At 40.1% G+C, this 21,952-nt stretch overlaps 1 protein-coding gene across 3 annotated transcripts in view; it reads left to right on the top strand.

The window, feature by feature from the left end:
• The window catches only part of LOC116463610 (voltage-gated potassium channel subunit beta-1), a 494,700-nt gene that overhangs the window by 228,055 nt on the left and 244,693 nt on the right, over positions 1 to 21,952 (top strand). Inside the window, exon 1 of one of the 3 annotated variants that reach the window (XM_032146794.2) lies at positions 10,083 to 11,189. The exons of the other annotated variants lie outside the window; for them this stretch is intronic. Coding sequence (XP_032002685.1) covers positions 10,969 to 11,189 — 221 coding nt within the window. The 5' untranslated portion in view covers positions 10,083 to 10,968. Of the gene's footprint in view, positions 1 to 10,082; positions 11,190 to 21,952 lie in introns of those variants that run through there. 3 annotated transcript variants of the gene reach the window in all.

Genomic DNA, 21,952 nt, shown 5'->3' with positions numbered 1-21,952 from the left:
TTTTTGTACATTGATTTTGTATCCTGAGACTTTGCTGAAGTTGCTAATCAGCTTAAGGAGATTTTGGGCTGAGACGATGGGGTTTTCTAGATATACAATCATGTCATCTGCAAACAGGGATGATTTGACTTCTTCTTTTCCTAATTGAATACCCTTTATTTCCTTCTCCTGCCTGATTGCTCTGGCCAGAACTTCCAGCACTATGTTGAGTAGGAGTGTTGAGAGAGGGCATCCCTGTCTTGTGCCAGTTTTCAAAGGGAATGCTTCCAGTTTTTGCCCATTCAGTATGATATTGGCTGTGGGTTTGTCATAGGTAGCTCTTGTTATTTCGAGATACATCCCATCAATACCTAATTTATTTAGAGTTTTTAGCATGAAGGGTTGTTGAATTTTGTCAAAGGCCTTTTCTGCATCTCTTGAGATAATCATGTGATTTTTGTCTTTGGTTCTGTTTATATGCTGGATTACATTTATTGATTTGCATATGTTGAACCAGCCTTGCATCCCAGGGATGAAGCCCACTTGATCATGGTGGATAAGCTTTTTGATGTGCTGCTGGATTCGGTTTGCCAGTATTTTATTGAAGATTTTTGCATCAATGTTCATCAAGGATATTGGTCTGAAATTCTCTTTTTTGGTTATGTCTCTGCCAGGCTTTGGTATCAGGACGATGCTGGCCTCATAAAATGTGTTAGGGAGGATTCCCTCTTTTTCTATTGATTGGAATAGTTTCAGAAGGAATGGTACCAGTTCCTCCTTGTACCTCTGGTAGAATTCGGCTGTGAATCCATCAGGTCCTGGACTCTTTTTGGTTGGTAAGCTATTGATTATTGCCACAATTTCAGAACCTGTTATTGGTCTATTCAGAGATTCAACTTCTTCCTGGTTTAGTCTTGGGAGGGTGTATTTGTCAAGGAATTTATCCATTTCTTCCAGATTTTCTAGTTTATTTGCGTAGAGGTGTTTGTAGTATTCTTAGAGCTCTTGGGTGACCAAGTGCATTGTCAATGAATGGTAATATTTTGAAATATGTCTTTTTTTCTAAGGAATAAGTCTAAGAAGTTGGCTTTAAAACATTCAGCAAACCGTGTTGTAAACAGATGTGCTGTCATCCAGGCTTTGTTGTTCCATTTAGAGCACAGGCAGAGTAGATTTAGGATAATTCTTAAGGACCCTAGGGTTTTGGGATAGTAAATTAGTATTGGTTTCAACTTAAAAGTCACCAGCTGCATTGGCCCCTATTAAGAGAGTCAGCCTGTCCTTTGAAGCTTTGAAGACCACCATTTACTTCTCTTCTCTAGCTATAAAAGTCCTAGATGGCATCTTCTTACAAAAGAAGGCTATTTTGTCTACATTGAAAACGTGTTGTTTAGTGTTGTCAATAATTATCTTAGCTAGATCTTTTGGATAAGTTGCTGCAGCTTCTATTTAGCACTTACTGCTTCACCTTGCACTTTTATGTTATGGAGATGGCTTCTTTCCTTAAAACTCATGCATCAACCTCTGCTAGCTTTAAACTTTTCATCTGTAATTTTCCCACCTCTCTCAGCCTTTTGAATTGAAAAGAGTTATGGCCTTGCTCTGGATTATGATTTTTATTAAGGGAATGTTGTGGCTGGTTTGATCTTCTATCCAGACCTCTGAAACTTTTTCGCTATCAGCAATAAGGCTCTTTTGCTTTCTTATCATTTATGTGTTCACTAGATAAGCACTTTTAATTTCCTTCAGGAACTTTTCCTTTGCATTCACAACTTGGCTGTTTGGCAAAAGTGGCCTAGCTTTTGGCCTGTCTAGGCTTTTGACATCCCTTCTTCACTAAGCTTAATAGTTTCTAGCTTTTGATTTAAAGTGAGAGATATGTGACTTTTCCTTTCACTGAGAGGCCTTTATAGGGTTATTAATTAGGCTGATTTCAATATTGTTGTATCTCAGGGAATAGAAAGGCCCGAGGAAAAAGAGAGAGATGAGGGAATAGCTGGTCGGTAGAGCATTGAGAACACACACAACATTTAACAATTAAATTTGCCATCTTATATGGGTACAGATTGTGGCACCCAAAACAATGATAGTAGTAACGTCAAAGATCACTGATGATAGATCACCATAACAGATGTAATAATAATGAAAGTTTAAATTGTTGTGAGAATTACCAAAATATGACACAGAGACATGAAGTGAGTGTGTGCTATTGGAAAAACGGCACCAATTGACTTGCTGCATGCAGGGTTGTCACAACTTTTCAGTTTATAAAAAATGCAATAAGTGTGAAGTGCAATAAAGCAAAATACATTAAGATGAGGTATGCCTGTATTTGTTCTTCTGTTTCTAGCTTTTTTCACTTAGCATAGTGTCCTCCAGGTTCATCTGTGTCATTGCAAATGGTGGAATTTTCTTCTGTTTAAGGGATAAATAATATTCTATTGTATATATACCACATTTTTAAAAACCCATTCATCCATTGAGAGACACTCAGATTGCTTCCACATCTTGGCTATTGTGAATAGTGCTGCAATAAACACAGGACTTCAGATATCTCTTCAAGATGCTGATTTCATCTCCTTTGGGTATATACCCAGTAGTGGGATTGCTGGGTTACATGGTAGTTCTATTATTAACTTGCTGAAGAACCTCCATATCATTTTCCATAGTGGCTGTACTAATTTACATTCCCACCAACAGTGTACAAGAGTTCCCACATCCTTGCCAATACTTGTTATCTCTTGTCCTTTTGATGGATAGCAACAGGTGTGAGGTGATAGAACATTTATATTCCCAAAATGCATTTCATTTTACCTGTGATGAAAAGCTGAGGGCATCTCCTACATTAACTTTCTGTGATCTGACAAATTTAAGAACTTAACTGTTATAGAATTTCGTAGGATCTTGGATCTGCCCTTTTTACAACACTCTTCCTTCAAAAATGAATGGAATAAAAAAGAAGTGAGAAAATATGCCTATTTATAAAAATATATTAGATGTTATGAGATAAAGAGACATGTAATAATGGCTTTTCTCACCCGAAGAAGATGAACAAATTTGTACAGAAACAAATAGATTTTGACTTATTAACTTATTTCTTGAAAGACCATCAGGTTAGATATTTTTCTCCATCCCATCATGCAAGGTTAGCTTTATGTGGGAAGCTCTTCCAGAGTCTGGTTCACTGTAGTTTTCAAGGGCGAAGATAAATGTTTATGTAACTCCACCTATAGAATAGTTAGTTTTGAGTCCAATTAAGTCAGATGCTTCACGAAGTCTATTTTTTCCCCCTTTCCTTTGAAATGAGATAATGGATGTGGAAGTTTTTAACACAGTGCTTGCAACATAGCGGGTGCTCAAAAAACATTTTCTTTTTTCCTTCCCTCCTTCATTTAATTTGCAGTATTTTAGATTTAAATTGCCATAAAATGAGAGTTCATAATATACCATTTTAGAAATCATCATAGTTCATCAATTCTTCGAAGCATATTTTTAAAATTTTGCTGAAATTGTGAAATCATTTTTAACTGCCGCTGGCCAGGCAGCTGTCATGATCTGGTTGCTAATGCCTGTAAGTGTACATCAAAACTCCCAGAGTCGGTGTCACCAGATTGGAAAAAAGTCTCAGAGACAAAAGTTCAGCATGCTTTCAAAAAAAAAATGCTACATCATCAACACAAAGGATGGCTGTGTGGAAAGACATGGACATTAATAATACTCAGTAAAACATTCATAATTTCAAATTCTGAATGTAAACAAATTTGGGAATACTTTAACCAATTTATTTCTGTCATATTTTCCTTTTGTATATGTACGAGAGTGAAATTGGAGGGAGGCAGTGTGAGTTTAAAACGATTCTTTTGATTAATTGAAAATAAAAAAACAAGGGATAAGAAAGCATTATGTCATGACCACATTTTTTATTTTAGTGGTATATAAAACAAACGTGTATTCGGGTTGACATTATTTTACAGTAGTTGAAATACAATAATTCCACTTACTTTTGAAAACAAATTATCTGTGAGTTAAGGTCTTTAGATAAATCTCTTATCCAAAGACCAAATGGCCAATATTTATTTATGCCATCTTGTTCTAACATAAGACAATGGCAAAAATTATACCAATGACCAATAATTTAGGAAAAACTAATGACAGTTGTAAAAAATAAACTGACCATGTGTCCCTGCCTCCTCTCAGTGCTATGTCCAGGTTCCAGACAAGCTTATGAGAAATTAACTACCATGAAGAGGCCTGAACAAAATAATCTGAATTGTGAATTTCTTTTTTTGGTGGGTCTCACTTTGTCACTGGGTTGAGTGCAGTGGCGTGACCTTGGCTCACTGCAACCTTCGCCTCACAGGCTCAAGTGATCCTCCCACCTCAGCCTCCTGGGTGCCTGGGACCACAAGTAGGGGCCATCATGCCCAGCTAATTTTTTGTACTTTTTGATAGAGACAGGGTTTCACCATGTTGCCCAGGCTGGTCTCGAACTCCTGAGCTCAGTCAATCCACTTGCCTTGGACTCCCAAAGTGTTGCGATTATAGGCATGAGCCGCCGCACCCTGCCTGAATTTCCTATTTTTCACACTTGCTTCCTGTAACACTATGGCACCTTGCCTTGAGCATATAAAGTGTTGTATAAATATCAGAGGTCTGCTATATCAGAGTGTTCAAATTCAGGAAATAATCATCAGTGGCTATAGATATAGTTTAAATGTTAATTGGAAAGCACACCTATCCTTTGATTAATTATGCTATGGTCCTGGACATGTGGCCAGTAGTGTGAGAAAATCTGTATTAAGCCTGCCTTCAGAGTTTCTCAGTGGAGGTTCTCTGGTGAGCCTGTTTTTCCAGGGAAGTAGGAGGGTAGACATCTGGAAGTTTGTTCTATTCAGCAGAGCCTTGAGTATTTCCAATATGGCCTCTCCATTTTACTTTGCCTGTTACTCAAAATGCTGTGCTCATGCAAATGTGGGCCTATACTAATTTTTATAGCTGGTTCAATTTCTCAGAATATAATAAATTGCTCTTTAAACCCACGTTTTAAGAATTTCTGATGAATAGCAAACTTGCATCCTAGAAATTCTTTTAATCACAAATGATAGGCACAAAAAGTGGCTTGCCATCTGTATACTCACATGTTTAAAATTCTTCTAATATTAGCATTCTTTTCTGTTTTGGATAAACCCAATTTTGCCTGGCTGCATAATTGAGTGTTTTCTGTCCCCTGTTGGCTGTGGTTTCCAATGGAATATAAACCATAAGTTTCTGAGTGGACCCAGTAAAAAATGTTTGGTTCTGACTTTACTGGCAACAAATTGAATCAATCAATAGCTTGCCAGGTGATAGGAAAAAAATTTTTTTGACCAACAGGAATAAATTATCATGAAGTATTTGAAAATGTTGGTAAAAGACATACTCAAAAGCATAGGTGATTTGGTTGATCTAGAATCTTTAGTCTTTTTAAATGGAAATTATTTCTATCACTTATAAAAATATCGGGGTTTCTTTTAAACTGTACTCATAAAGTGACATGATTTAAAGCCCCTCTCATAAGGAATTTCTTGCAGTGGGGATCACTATGCACAGTGGGTAAGAACCAAGTCTCTGGAGGTGGGCTGCCTCAAGTTAAATTGTAGTGTGCCTGTGTCACTTTAGGCAAGTTATTTAACTTCTCTGAGTCTCATGTTTCTTCATTTGTAGAATGGGGTTGATAACGATAGCATCTTTCCCGGAGAACCACGTTCTTGCACCATTTTATCTCTCTGAGGATGTGAGGCTTAGGGAGGTTAAGCATCCTGCTAAATGGCACACGGGAAGGAGGGGCAGAGTAGAGCTGGGATTCACACCCAACTCCAACTGACTCCACACCCTAAAGTCTTTTGAGTTACCATGAAGACTCTAAGATGAGCATGAGGAGACAGGGCATTGGCATAGGAGTTATGTAGCCTGTGATCTGTTCCTAACCAGTTCTGTCACTATGACCCAATATGGGAGACATTAATGCCAAAGAATTCCACATGTTACATAACAAATAGGGACCAGCTGAGACTCAGGCAAAATGTAGGAGTAAGTCATTATTTGGCCCCGTGCAATGTTGCAACCTCCGTATCTTTAAAAAAACAAACAAACAAACAAACAAACAAAAACTACCCCAGGGCATCCACAAAACAAGAGGAAATCAGTTTCACAAAGTAATAAAGCCTCTATATGGTGACTCTTGATAAAAGAAGTGATTTTCAAGCACTTTATTATTAAATAATGACAACTATCATTATCATTCACGCTATACATCGTATATACAATGCGCTCCAAAAAAGAGCTCCAGGCTGGGCACAGTGACTCATGCCTATAATCCCAGTATTGTGGGAGGCCAAGGGGGGCAGATCAGGTCAGGAGTTTGAGACCAGCCTGGCCGACATGGTGAAACCCTGTCTCTACTAAAAATACAAGGTGTGGTGGTACACACCTGTAATCCCAGCAACTCAGGAGGCTGAGGCAGGAGAATTGCTTGAACCCAGGAGGCAGAGGTTGCAGTGAGCCAACAGCCTGGGTGGCAGAGTGAGACGCCATCTGGAAAAAAAAAAAAAAAAAAAGCTCCAAATACAACTTTGTATATAGGTTGCATAGTGTGGAATAATAATGATAGTTATCATGATCTAATAACTTTTAGAGGTACCTTCTTCAGTGAGCTCCAATAGTTTCTTTTTTTTTTTTTTTTTTTTTTGAGATGGAGTCTCGCTCTGTCGCCCAGGCTGGAGTGCAGTGGCGTGATCTCGGCTCACTGCAAGCTCCGCCTCCCGGGTTCACGCCATTCTCCTGCCTCAGCCTCTCCGAGTAGCTGGGACTACAGGCGCCCGCCACCGCGCCCGGCTAATTTTTTGTATTTTTTAGTAGAGACGGGGTTTCACCGTGGTCTCGATCTCCTGACCTCGTGATCCGCCCGCCTCAGCCTCCCAAAGTGCTGGGGTTACAAGCGTGAGCCACCGCGCCCGGCCTGCTCCAATAGTTTCTTGCGAGCAATGATATAAGAATTAAAGTAAAAACAAACTATGTCTATATCTGTATTAATTTGTTGTGGCTGCTATAACAAAGAACCACAGACTGGGTGGCTTAAACAACAGAAAATTATTTCCTCGCAATTCTGGAGGCTAGAAGTCCAAGATCAAGGTACTTGCAGCATTGGTTTTCTCTGAGGCTTTTGTCCTTGGCTTATAGACAGTCGTCTTCTCCTGGGCTTTCCCATCGTCTTCACATATCTGTGTCCTAATCTCTTTCTATATGGACACCAGTCATATTGGGTTAGAGCCCACCCATACGACCTCACTTTACCTCAGTTACCTCTTTAATGTCCTATCTTAAAGTATAATCACATTCTGAGGTACTAGGGGTTAGGGCTTCAACACATGAATTTGGAGGGAACACAAGCCAGCTGAAAACAATATCTATATCTATATTTACACCCACATCTATATCTATGTTTGTAGGTCTTACTGAAACCTGAAATGATAGCAGTGAAGACTCTTCCCAATCTTATGATGTGACAATGAAAAGATACATATTCCAAGTCTAATTGGCATGTGGCCTCTTAGCACAAACTTATTAGGAATGAGCATTTTCTCAGCCAAGTGTTATCTAATTTCTGGGCTCCTGAGACCGACTGCTCCATTAACGCTGGGAAGGGGAGCATGGCTGGGGGAAGCCACCAAGCTGCTGGCTGGCAGTCAGAATGCCCATGTGGTGTCAGATCTGAAAAGGTGCACTGTGGGCAGCCAGAAAGAGACTGGCACTGTGAGCATCCTCTGGCCTCAGGTCTTTGATTTTCTTTGAGGCATGTCCTAAAGGCTGGGACACTCATCTACACACAAGAGGTGCAGACATGAATGTGGGGCAATTATCCACTCCTTTCAAGTGAGCTGGCTGTGCTTAAACTAGAACGTGCAGGATTTTCTTTCTTTTTTTAAGGAATCAAGTTATCCAAGAATATGGCATCTTCCCATCCACCTACCTTCCTTCCTTTCTTCCTCCCTCTTCCTTTCTTTGTTTTCTTATCTCCTTCTCTCAATTATTTATAGAGTGAGGGCCTGCTATGCACAAGGCACTCTGCGTGGTCCTATGGGGGATAAAAAGGTGACTAAGAGGCACTCTGCCTTGAATGTTTCATTCTGATAACCTACTCCCTGTTCTGCTGTTGGTTATGCTTTCAGGCATTGCTCTGCTAGTTCTTGGCAAGGCTGAAAGCCACTTCAGCTAACAGCGTCCAGACCTTCCCTACCCTCAAGGTTTTCTGTCCTCCCTGTGGAACTGACAGCACTCCACCTCATCTCTGAGCCACCTACACATCTCCTCAAGCTCAGCCAGTGTCCAAGCTGAAGTTCCTGGCTCCTGACCCCTCTGGACGGGTGATTATCCATTCACTCTGTCTCGCCTCCCAGACTGCCTTATTTTTTTCCTTTTCTGAGCTGTTCCTTCTGATTCCTCCCACTTCTTCCTCTTCTCGTTTTGACTCCTTTCCCAATTCACATTGATCATCTCTGATGAGCCGGCTGAGTGTGAAAAAATAAAGGTTCTAATGATCTGGCTTCCTTTCTGCCCACTGTTGTTTATCCAGGGAGTAAAGACATGCTTCAAGTACTCCTCCCTCAGAGCTGAGAGTACAAGAAGGGGTCCCAGGCTTATTTGTTCCTTTCCCCAACCCTCACTCATTCTAAAGTTACTTCTCAATCACTGAACATTAGTCAATATGTTTATTTTTTAAAGTAAAGAGTGGGAAGGTTGTGGAGAGTGAATGATGAGATTCCATAATCTGATTTAAATCTTATCTGCAGGTTATAAAATGTTAAAATTCATGTTTGTAATAGAATGCAAACAGGCACATATTCTACTTGAAAATTTTATTCCTGCAGTTTAATTTAGTTGGGAATAAATGATCAGACCAGCTATTTTTTTAAATCACATAGAGTGTGTGTCCTGTCCAAACCTGGCAACCCCTGGGATCACTGCCTTCTTCCTCTCCTGCTAATCAAATTCAACCCATTTTTCATGTCCCAGGCAAAGTCCCACTCTTCTAGGAGGGTCGCCTGGGCACCCATGAGCTTCTTGAGGGCCCAGCCTCTGTTTCAGCCATCTTCGTGGCCCAGCAACAAGCAAAGTCAGGGACTTGGTAGAAGTGTGGGGAATGAATAAAAATGAACAACTTTCTCCAGTGTACTTTCTCTAGTGTACTTAGTGTCTGTGCCACTCATTCAGATATGTCATAATATGCCTTCCAACATTGTTAGTCAGACCCTTTAAGGCTGAATATTTTGTCCTTCCCTCTCAGATGGCCTGTTCCTTGAAGAGGGGGACGCTGCTTCCTTTTTTCTCCATATTGATCTTCATTGATTAATACAGTGATGGTATTCAGAAATATTGTTGCGTTAAATACTGGTTCTTTTTGCTTGACAGCAGTGTCTGTTGGCAACTACATTTAGAAAGCTGATTTTGCAGAAGCCATAATTTTATTGCAAGTAAATTTGTGAGAGGGGTTTCGTTTCCATACATTTCAAATTGAAAGTAAATTACCAGCCAGTTGATGCTTAGTTTGGTTCAGTCACGTTTATTGAGCAATTGCTTTGCACCTAACATCAAACCAGAAAATATTCCTGCCTCATGTGGGTTCAGAGTCCCCAGGGATATCTTACTGCCCACCTGACCTGGAGATATTATAGAGTGCTTGTCCTCACAGCCTGCCACAGATGATCAGTGGGCAGTGTATGTGGTTTCAGCCACATGCCTGGACCTTCCTGGGTGGTACTATGGACCTGCTGCACACCTAGTGCATCCCCCTCCTGGGTGGTGCTGGATTGCTGCCCCTCCCCCACCCCAGTCTCTCCTGTGGTAGCCAGAATAAATTTTATAGTAAGTTAGCAGAGTTGGTTCCAAAAAGTCTGCACTGTGGCATCTCAGGAAACTTCAAACTTATCTGCTTAAGAAATAACTTGCAGAGAGGAAAGGAACTCTGACAAGGCTAATAACAGGGATTTCAAGCTGTGTTTCAGCAAGCCAGTCACAGAGTATTCACGTGTTAATTCACTGGCGTGTTCCGCGGCAGGAGCACCCCCTCTCTGCCTTCCCCCAGTTCCAACTGTTGTGCTGCAGCAGATTTGGTCTGAGTCTGGACAGAGCCCCTTTTTATGGAGCAACCCTCCCGATTTGTTACAGCAAGAGTCTGGTGCAACTGATCCTTGCCTTCCCATCGCACACAAAGGCAAAGAGCTCCTTAAAGGGACCTGCCTGCTCCTCCGTGCAGCTGCAAACCCGTGTCGGTGCAGGCTCAGCAACCCAGGCTTTCGCTCGAGAATGAGTGGGGAGGGGTCTTGAGGAGCCCCCACGTCCTCCCGGAGCGGAGGCGGGAGGGAGCTGACAGCCGGAGTGGATGGAGACCATCAGTCCTCGGGGACCCGCTTGCGATTAGCTGCTTCTTGGGATGCTCCGCGCGCCAGTTGAGCATCCTGCCTGTGGTCCAGGGGATGCTGGCGGCGCATCTTGCGGTAAGCCTGCGCTGATTTGAGCCATCGCCCAGAAGCGAGCCCGCATTCAGACACCGCGGACCGGCTCCGCGAAGGGCTGCGTGCAGTCACCATGAATGCTCAGCTCTAGGCTTCTGTAAAAACCTCCCCCACTGCATGGATTTGGCTGTTTAATCAGCCGCGATTACAGCCCGGGAAGATTTGCAAACCTGATTTTCCCTCCAGCTGCTGTGACAACTTCGGGGCCGTCTGTTTACTTCTCTGGGTCCCCGGGACTCTTTCCTGCATCGCAGCCCCTTGTGCCACTTTGTGGGCTTGGCTGGAAAGTCAGCCGCCAGGACTCCTCTGACGGCATCCCCAGGAAGCGGGGAGCAAGGAGGGCTTAAAAGAAAAGCAGAAATCTCCCCAACTGCTCAACCTCTCGTGACTGCCTGTTTTCTGGGGTTCTGAGAGGGGCCGTGCGCTGCCTGGGGAAGCAATGCAAGTCTCCATAGCCTGCACAGAGCACAATTTGAAGAGTCGGAATGGTGAGGACCGACTTCTGAGCAAGCAGAGCTCCACCGCCCCCAATGTGGTGAACGCAGCCCGGGCCAAATTCCGCACGGTCGCTATCATCGCGCGCAGCCTGGGGACGTTCACGCCTCAGCATCACATTTCTCTCAAAGAGTCCACCGCAAAGCAGACTGGCATGAAATATAGGTATGCATGTAAGATTCCCTCTGTGCGGGGTATCCAGGTTCTATACAGGTGCAGTGGAGACAGTCCATCGGTTTTGAAGTGACTTACTCATCAGTGGGTTGCTCACTTTAGAATTCTCAGGTGCTTCTAAAATAGCTCCTTAGGGGGATGAATAAACCCAGGGTGGTTGTGTGTGTATAAGATTTTTTAAAATGTGGCCCATTTTGTATACTTCTAAAGTCCTATGAACATCTTAGGAACTATGTACATTCCAGTCCCCAGAAAAAAACACAACTGCTGGAACTGGTATTTAGATCAGGATATTTTTTCAATAGCAAATGTGTTTGTTCTATTTTATGATAAAGACAGTAGTTTCTGGGATTATACTATCAGAAATAGTTTCCCACCTAGTACTGCTCTCTTATTTATCTTTTGTTTGTTTTGTTTGAGACAGAGTCTTGCTCTGTTGCCCAGGCTGGAGTGCAGTGGTGTGATTTGGGCTCCATTGCCTGGGAAAGAGCCTCCTGGATTCAAACAATTCTCCTGCCTTAACCTCCTGAGTAGCTGGAATTACAGGCACCTGCCACCACACCTGGCTCATTTTTTACATTTTTAATAGAAAAGAGCGTTCACCATGTTGGCCAGGCTGGTCTTGAACTCCTGACCTCAAGTGATCCGCCTGCCTTGGCCTCCCAAAGTGCTGGGATTACAGGAGTAAACCACCGCACCTGGCCTTATTTATCTTTTGAAAGACCAAGTTAACAAATGCTATACAAAGCTTTTTAAAGAAGCTTTGTTACAGGAAAAACCACCTATAATGGTAAATTAGAATGAATACTGCCATATTTAAGCCTAAATTACTGCTTGAAATAAAATGTAGACCTTGTGAAATGTGGAGAAAATGTAAATTGTTGCAATTCTACTAGTTTCCTCATAAATTTTAAAGCTTCCTCATCCCCTAGGTTGTTTTCCATAGTTGGAATCATCCTGGTAATAGTGGATGCTCTGTCTAATAGGGCATGACTTACATTTGATAAGTAGAAAATTTCATTATTCAATTATGTGACTCCTGCCTCCTCATTACATTTGCTTTGTGCCAAGTCCCTCTGACTTTATTTCTTTAAAACTACTGTGCTTCTAGTTTCTAAAAGTGTTTGTGAATGTAGAGGAGAGAAGCTACCAACACATCTTCCAAAAAACTTTGGTTACTTCAGTTTGCAGATATGATTTTGTTAATTGTCTACATCTAACTATCTCTTGTCTTTGTTAGGAACCAGGTTTTAGGATAGGATGAAGTTAATTAAAATAATGCATAGACAACATGTGTTTCTCATGTGAGGTTGCTGAAATAAGCATTTAAAAATATTTTTATGAAAGTTGCCCTTGAAAAAAGTTTCTTTGCAGAGTTACAGGAAAGTTTCTCATTGCACAAACATCAAGCACTGCTGTTTTGATATATGTTTGAGCCATTAAGAAAAAAAGTCCTTGGGTGGGAAAAAGCAAAACAACCATAACTAAAGCTCTTTACCCCAGCTGCAGTGCAAATGTAAGCGGCCTGACTCAGGTCAACTCATTGAAGCATCAGCTGTGTGAGTGCCTTTGCTTTTCCTGATATCCCTCTGATGGAGAGAGTGGGGCACCACAATGACAGTTCTCTAAATGAGACTGTAGTCTTGAGTCCACTGATGTTTTCTATGGTTGCTGCTCCGGCACACACGCAGCCCCTGCCCTGTGGACACAGTGCTGCTCTGCGTGCACTTCAGCTACTGAGATGGAGATGAGTAGCTGCTTTCCTGGGCAAGGTCACCAGGAACAGGACCCTCCAGGGTTAAGGCAGATCACAGAAGGTGGTTTAAATTGTGGCCTCTAGTACTTTAGCAGCACTATGAACTTTCTTTTTGTAAATTGGAAGAAATAAAAGGTAAGACCACTGATTTCTTGAGGCAGAGTTTCATAGTTGCTTGATGATTGTGTTGGAAGAGTTTGCTTTTATGAAGGCCTTTGGAAGTCAGGAGATTTCCATTAAGGTTTTTCTGGTGGCACAGCTCAACTCCTGTTGAGTGATAACTCTCTGCTTCCCAAAAGCTCAGAGTGTGAGCAAGGTTCACTTGGTCACCTTTCGTTACTGACAACTAAAGACAGTTCTCTAACAAAAAGTTAGCCATCTGGCATCTTCGGTATACGTTGTTTCTCAAGGTAACTAAACAAGATGCCTCTTCTTCGCTTGTGCTTATATTCCAAGCCACTCAATCTGTAACAGTCAGGAGATTTGCCTGTGTGTGTGTGAATGTGACTTACTCTTCTGTTTCAGATTCTGCTCTGAGTGACCTTTATGAAGGAGATTATGAGATTATGCCAAATGTACACCAAGCTTTTTTAGTATTAAAAGGGGGAGGGAGACTAATTATAAACTTTATAAAAAATGATAGAAGTAATTTTATTAGCTAAATTATCCTTTTTTACATTGTTTTAGCTAAAATATGTGCATTTATGGACTATTTGTTAATGATAACAAATAGCAGAAAATACAAAACACCATAGAATAGGGAAGATAATTGGCTTAGGTAAGCAATCTGGAGAATGTCTGAAATAACCAAAATGGAAAGTTAGTAGCTAATTGTGGTCACAATTTCATCCTTGAAAATGGTTTTCATAGGCAGAGCTTTAAAGGGGATCCCTAAATCCAATCGAAGATTTTTAAAAAAGTCTTTTTATGCATTTTTCTGAGGAAAGGGTTTATAGCTTTCACCAGAATTTGAAAACGGTCTGCAACTCAAAAATTGTCAAACAGCAATGTTGTCTAGTGAAGAGGTACTCATTTAGTCAGCATAGTCAATAAATATTTGTTGAGCACCTATTCTATATCAGGAACCTCACTCAACTGGTACACAAAGGTGCAGAAGCCAGGTAAAGTCTGGGGCTTAAGTACAGGTTGAGAAAACAGACCATAAATAAGAAAACAAACAAACAAGCAAACAAACAAATAATTGTCTATTAGAAGATATTCCTATGAAGTTATTTTTTTTTTGGAGGGGTGATAGTCATGCTTGGGCCAATTTAGTTGATCCATTTTGAAGTTACCAACTCTGCTTCAGTTCCAGAATTAATGATTGCATCTTGGGGCATGAGTAATTGTCCCTATGTCTGACACCCATTTTGCTATCCTAGAGACTTCTTTAAGGTATATGGTGCTACCTGGCAGCTGAGGACCTACTTGTAACCCTGATAAATAGGTAGAATGCCTTCTACTTATATAATGCCTTATGCTTTTTAAAGCCAACTAATATAACAGCCTATGTTTACCACCCATTAATCAATAACTCACGAAACTGAGATTTTAGAAAGAATTAATGTATACTTGTGCAAAACTTCTGAATTCTGCAAGAATAAAATGCTTAAAGCCACTATTATATTCACAACATCATTGTATAAGAATCTTGCATAAAACTGGTTATTGTTTGAAGGCGGAAGATAAAAAAAAATCTACTAGAACATTCTGGCATTCCAAAGCTACTGTCAGCCCAAGAGAACGAGATTCCACCTAATGGTTATACTGAGGACTATCCTGTATGTAAATAACACAGGATTATTCCTTTCCTTAGAGGTGATTTTTCCAATACAGAATATTTGTATATATTTATGGGGTACATGTGATATTATATATTACATGCATAGAATATATAATGATCAAGTCAGGGTATTTAGGGTACCCATTACCATCAGTATTTATCATTTCTATGTGTTGGGAATATTTCAAGTCCTCTCTTCTAGCTATTTTGAAATATACAATACATTATTGTTAATTATAGTCACTCTACTCTGCTATCGAACATTAGAACTTATTTCTTCTATATCACTATATGTTTGTACCCATTAACCAAACTCTCTTCATCCTTTCACTCTTAGAGTTTCATAGCTGTGCTTTGTTAGTGCATGAAAGTTCCTTTGTTCTATTTTTGTGTCTATTTTTAATCTCAGATTTCATTACACTATGTTAGTTTGGTGTACACTCTATAACCATGCATGAAAGATTTACACATGATAGATGTAGGTACATACATGAACCTTTCATCCTAAAAAGAGCCAGTCATTCAAAACAGAAGGTAAGGCACATTGGATTGTTTTTGCTTGTTTGGTTGGTTTGGGTTTTGTTTTTTTAAATATTTTTTTTTAGAATGGTCCAGCTACCAGTGTTTGACATGGTCTCAGAGCTTCTGTCATTCAGAATTGAGCACGTTTGTACTGATAAACTCCCTCCACCTCATTCTGAAATTGTTATTTTAGTTTTAGAACAATTGGAATATGATGGGCCCAATTTCATTGAAAACAGTCTTTAAATTCCACTAAAAACTTCAATGTCCCCCCCCTTTATTTTTTTTTGAGATGGAATCTCGCTCTGTAGCCCAGGCTGGAGTGCAGTGGCACGATTTCGGCTCACTGCAAGCTCTGCCTCCCAGCTTCACGCCATCCTCCTGCCTCAGCCTCCTGAGTAGCTGGGACTACAGGCATCCGCCACCACGCCTGGCTAATTTTTTGTATTTTTAGTAGAGACAGGGTTTCACCGTGTTAGCCAGGGTGGTCTCTATCTCCTGACCTCGTGATCCACCCGCCTCGGCCTCCCAAAGTGCTGGAATTACAGGCGTGAGCCACTGCGCCCAGCCAACTTTTTCCCCATTTTTAAAGTTAACTACGATTAAAATTGTTTTTGAAATAATTATAAATTCACAGAAGTTTGCAAAGAAAAGAAGTACAGGGAATTTCCATATGCCCTTAATTTCTCCAGTGGTAAATATCTTGCTTAACTACAGCATGATAGCAAAACCAGGAAATTGATGATCCATATGGATTGGTACAATCCATAGGATTTATTCTGATTTTACCAGTTATACATGTATTCATTTTTGTCTGCATGTTATATGCCTGTGTATTTTTATCACTTGTATAGATTTGTGTACCCACCACCACAATGAACAATCAAAATTGTTCCATCATCACAAGGCTCCCTCATGTTATCCATTTCTGACCACATCCACTCCCCCTTCTCCAATTTCTAACCTTGGGTAACCGTTAATCTTCAAGTCATTTCTAAAATTTTATTGTTTCAAGAATATAAATGGCATAATGCAGTATGTATTGAGGTTGGCATTTTTTTTTTCCTCTCAGAGGGTTTGTACAAGGAAGTGGTGAGAAAGAATCTTGTAGTGGTAAAAAGAGATTGGAATATGGCTCCATGGAGGGCAAGGGCTATTTAGACACAAGGGAACATCAGCAATGGAGGGACCAGTAAGGATTTTTAAGCAAGATGTCTGCTTACAAAGTTCTGTTAAGAAAGGATTAATCTGGCAGTTGTTCCAAAAAAAAAATAAATAAAAATAAAAAAATAAAAAACATCTAAGAGTTGTAGCTATGGAATAAGAAAATTTATGTTAAATTGCATGGCACTCTCTACTTTCCTATAGAGAGTCAGGACTATATGCAAAAGACTCAGACCAGATACCAGATGCCTTTCCCATGCCATTCCTTTCAGAGCCTTTTTATTAAAGCACATGTCACAGTCACCATTCTTTACCTCCCACGAATGGTGGGTAGTTTTTGAATTAAAACAATTCAACTGAAAGATCAATCTTGTCAGCCAATTATGTAAAAGGCACTTAGCGCGTGTGTGTGTGCGCACGCATGTGCTCGTGTGCGTGTGTGTGTGCATGCAAGTCTCCGTCTGGGGAAAAGTGGGAGGAAATAGGTGGGCTGAAGAGGAGGAAAAGGAGAGCCAGCTCTGTGGCTGTGTTTCAAACAGAAATATTTGATTTTAGTCCAGAAAAAAAGAGCAGTTTGGTTATTTGAAATGCCAAGTTTCTTGGTTTATTTTTGGGTTTTGTTATTGTTTTTTGATAAAGAATACCGTTGTCATTTCCACTGACACCCATGGGTATGGGCTTTCCTCTCTGCCTCAAAGTAAAATGGTGAGAATGGGGAGGTGGAAGAGCCTTCCTAAAAATTAGTTGCTGATTCAATCTCATAGAGTTTATTCCACCTCTGCAAGGCAGCAGTCAGAAGTCTGGCATCCATGGGATGGTGAGAAAATGGTAGGAGGGGAGGGAGCCTCCTGGAAGTTATTACGCAAACATTGTTCCAGTTCTGTGGTTCTGGAAGTGTGTGTGGGGGCTGTGGGGCTGTGTATGTGCGTGTGTGCGTGCATGCATGTGCGCACGTGCACGTGAAGGAGTCTGAAGAGTTTCCGGAAACGGCTAGTTTTCTAGCTGCAATCTTCAATTTGGTTGTTACACATGGAGTCCTTAATCCCACATCCACTCAATGATCCTCTTTAGAAGTACACTCATTTTAAAGAAATTCTTTTTTAAAAATTCTGCAAACATTTCAATTTATGGTAATTTGAGAAATGTTCTGAAAGGAGAAAAAAATCCCATCACATTCAAAAGGAAAATCAGATTCCTAAATTTCACTCTGATTTTTAAAATTCCTTTCATCAAATCATAGTCTATCTTTAGTATATCAATTTTTGAACAGTACGAGATTTGGATTCAGTGAATTTGATCAAAATATAGGTCTCTTAATTTATTTGAGTATCCTTTAAAAACTTTTTTAGGAGAGAAAAGTCTCTTATGAGAAGAATTCAGAAGCATCAATTCATAACTTTTCTTGAAGAATTTCAAAGCCATTCAGTTAAATAGCTATTAGGCATCATAAGAAGATTTGATATTGCAAGTTAATCATATTGTATGCTTAAAGACATTTTTGTAACCAGTTTTTCACTTTTTTAAGAATTAGAAATAGAGTGATTGAGTCTGAAGAATTCAAGGCAAAAGTCCTTTAAATTTTCATTTCAATATTGAGAATTATTAATACTATGTGATCGCCAGAAATAAGAGAATTAGCAATGGTTGTTGGTGAGGGAACTTAAGACGCCATCTAGTACAGTTACTTTGTTTTATGCAGATCGGCCAGTTCCTTGGTCAGAGTTACCCATGAAGTTGGGCAGAGGGCCAAGGCCAAAGTGAGGTCCTGACTCCAAGGGCAGAGTTCCTTATGCTCCTTTCACTTCCACATTGCAGCTTCTTAGGTAGGCCCCATTTTTCAACACAGGAAAGAAGCACAGCACATGCAACACTTCTAGAAAGGACAATTCCCTTCTCTGCATATGCACAATTTGCAGCCCAAGCTTTTGCCTCTGGAAGAAGCAAAGCCATGCTGTGTGCTGAGAGAGCCAGACCAACTTTCTCCATCTCCTGTAGAGCCGTGAGGACCCCACAGTGCTGCCACAGAGGCTCTTCACTGATACATGTTCTGAAGTTGGACATAAATTAACTTCCAGATGATAGCGTGCTTAGCATCACAGTGTCTAAAGCACAGGCTTCTCAGGAAGAGATCTACAAAACCATGAGCACATATGATTGAACAATGCCACATGTCAACACTGGACAGGAAATGCTCATTTGGGCATTCTGTGCTGACCATACTTAACTCTCCTGTATGCATTTAGAGATTACTTTGAAAGCTTGCTCCTGAAAGTCAAAATCAAAACACATTTAAAATTCCTTACTGCAGGTTGATTTTCATTTACCCAGATTGGAAACCAAAACAGAAGCCCAGCAGTGTTTTTTTTTTTTTCTTGGAATCGACAGCTAGGGAGGACTCTGAGAGCATTCACACAGGCCATCTGGTCTAGCCCTCATGAGAAATCTGTCCTGTTTTTCCAATTTGCACTGTGCAGCAACTACTTGTAAAGGCCTCTAAAGAAATATTGTATAATCTTTCACAGCAGTCATGAAAAAATTTGGCTCTTCTTTTTGAGAATTGGAATCATTCATATTAAGCTCTAAAGTCCTCAGAGGAAGTGATAAGGTGAGGGTTTTCAGAATTGTTGTCTATTGCCTGGACTCTTAACAGTCAAGTCAGGGAGAAAAATGAATAAAAAAGATTAAAAAACAAGAAACCAAGGGCACAGCAACAAGACAAAAGAGGCACGTGTGGCATACAGAGGACTCCCACTTCCTTCTGATACCTGGGGAGGGAGATTCTCTCCCATTCTCATCCCAGCACCTGTTCATCAGATCTGGCCTGACTGTTCTACTACAAAACCATCCAAGAGTCAAAAAATACTTCCCAATCACAAAATTCCTCTTTGCAATTTACTCGGCTTCTTTAAAGCTGCATCAGAAACTTCTTGTCCTGTCCTCTGTTGACATGAAAATGAGCTAACTGTAGTTTTCTGCCTCATAAGGTTGCTGGTACTTGAAAACCATTACTATGACTCAGCTTCCTAATTTCCAGAATGATTCCAGCAGTTTTCTCCTGGATTTCATTTTCTGACTCCCAACTGTAACTATAACTCTCATTCAAACCCTCTATACGATGACTACCTCTTCTTTGAGTCACTCAGTGCTGGATACGATTCCAAGTCAAAGTCTAGACTTTTCAGTATAGAATAGCAAGATTGGCTAATAACAGAAACATGCTATGTCCTTTTGTCTGCATGCCCTGGTCATGCTTCCTGTTTTAGAAGGAAAAAAATGCTTTTCATATTTTGAATCATTCTATGAAACAATTTCTATAAAACATTAAAAAAAATCCTAACCTATTTATTAGAGTAATGAGGGATGACTATGCTGACACATAGCAATTCTTATGGATATCAACTCAAAAAATTATAATGGTGACAGTTGAAGTTTCTTGGGTTAAAGAAATACGAAAAGGCCAAATTTGATGTATAGGTTTCAATGATAGTTGAGTATCCAGGTAGGAAAGCTAACAACTTGTACTGTGATTAATTTGCTTTTTGATATATTCTTACAGATAATTTATTTTTAACATAGGAGGTTTAAATATAAATGCAACTGTATATGACTGCTATGATTAACAAGAAAAGTTTTCTGTATCAGTAATTAACATCTTCCAGGAGAATGCCCATGGAGGGGTTCAACTCCAGAAATTACAAGCACAGAGCTCCTCATGATTAGTTCATATCTGCTGGAAAGCCTATCTGGTTTAACAGAGCTCTTATGTAAGAAATGCGAGATTTTTCCTGAGGAACACATGCTAATAAGCTTCCTCTTTTCCATTAGCTTTCTCTTTAAACTAGGTTTTTATGTTTTAGTTTTTTTTTTAAATGTCTTTGGCCTGAGACCACAACAACAACCTTGTTATAAAAATCAACTGCGTAAATAACATGGCTTTAATGAATGCTACTCTCTTTCAACTCAAGAATCAGCAAAGAATTCCTCTGAGGCATTTGAGGAAAATAAACCTTTTGACTCACTACTCAATTTCCTATCTGTATATGCACAAGCACGTCTGCATGATAGTCTGTGCATTTACTTTAAAAAACTGAAAATGCTCAGAAGAAATCTTAGCAGCCTGATTTCAGAAGGTTTTCATCGTGATGAAGAACATATTTGTTTCATTTTAATGAAGAGAAAATAAATGAACTGCTACTCTAAAGAGACCCAAACAGAAAGAACGAGTTGGGAAATCCATGGTCTAACATACAACGTCTCACTCAATAATGGCTTATATTTCATTTCCAAGGAAGGAGTTTAAGGTTTCACTTTCACTCAAATACAGTTTCTCCATAAGTGATCTTTTGGAAATCAGGAGGCTTGGATCTTAGTTCATAAAAGTTTGGGATAATTCCTTAATGAGAAAAACAAGTTGACATTTGCCAGAGAACTCCAAATTTCACCAGATATTTTTTCCTGAGGGCTTCAGCAGGACCTTCTGTGGGTTCTGTTTCAAAACAAGAGGTGATTTTTTAAAGGGGGGCACAGCAAGTATCCTTAAACAAAGCTGTAAATTTCACACCGTATTAGTTTCCTCTTGCTGCTATAACAGATTTCCACAAAATTAGTGTCTTAAAATAACACAGATATATTCTTTCATAATTCTGGAGGTCCAAAGTCTAAATTTAAATTGTCAGCAAAGCTCCTTTTCTCTGGAGGCTTCTGGTTGGAAATCCATTTCCTTGCCTTTTTCGGCTTCTAGAGGTTACCTGCATTCCTTGACTCTTTCCTCCATCTTCAAAGCACGTCATTCTAATCTCCAGTTCTGTCTTCACATCTCTTTTTTTCTCACTTCGATTCTCCTGCCTGCCTCTTAAAGGACTGCTGTGATAACATTGAGCCCACCTAGGTAATCCATCAAAGTCTGCTCACTTCTGAATCCTTAATTAATTCCGTCTACACTGTCCCTTTTACCATAGAAGGTAATATGTGCGCAGGTTCCAGGAATTAGGACATAGACGTCTTTCATGGGCCACTATACAGCCTGCCACCCATATCATGCAAAAAAATGTTATATGGGAGAGGGGAGAGTTAAAGGAACCCTAAAGTATCAAGCATCATATCCCCATCACTTTTTCTAGAATCTAAGACTTGTCCAGGTGAAGCAAGGCAGCAAAAAGAATAATGGGATCATTGAAAATGCTGAGTGCTGGGGATTTTCTCCGAGTAAAGCTACAGCTTGGGTTTTGAATCAGAAATAAAACTCTCATTTACATTGTGTGGCTACAGTGTGGTAAAGTTTAAAGTTTTATCTTGGCCTTTGCAATTATTATTACAGCAGCTACTATCTGAATCTGCTCTGCTTCCCTCAGCCCCTCACTAACACCTACAAGTAGTATCTCTTTTTGCTTTTTTTTTTTTTTTTTTTTTTCTACCAAGACCTAAGTACAAACTAGATTAAGGGGTGAACATTAATTGAAAATCAATGGACAGCCACAAAGACCAAGCTGTAATTAAAATGCTCATGACTTAAAAAATATACCTACCTCC

This window comes from Hylobates moloch, unplaced genomic scaffold, assembly GCF_009828535.3.
Source record: "Hylobates moloch isolate HMO894 unplaced genomic scaffold, HMol_V3 SCAFFOLD_44, whole genome shotgun sequence".
Classification (NCBI taxonomy): Eukaryota; Metazoa; Chordata; class Mammalia; order Primates; family Hylobatidae; genus Hylobates; species Hylobates moloch.
Note: the sequence above shows the minus strand (reverse complement) of the source record. Positions and strands in the feature narration are given on the sequence as shown.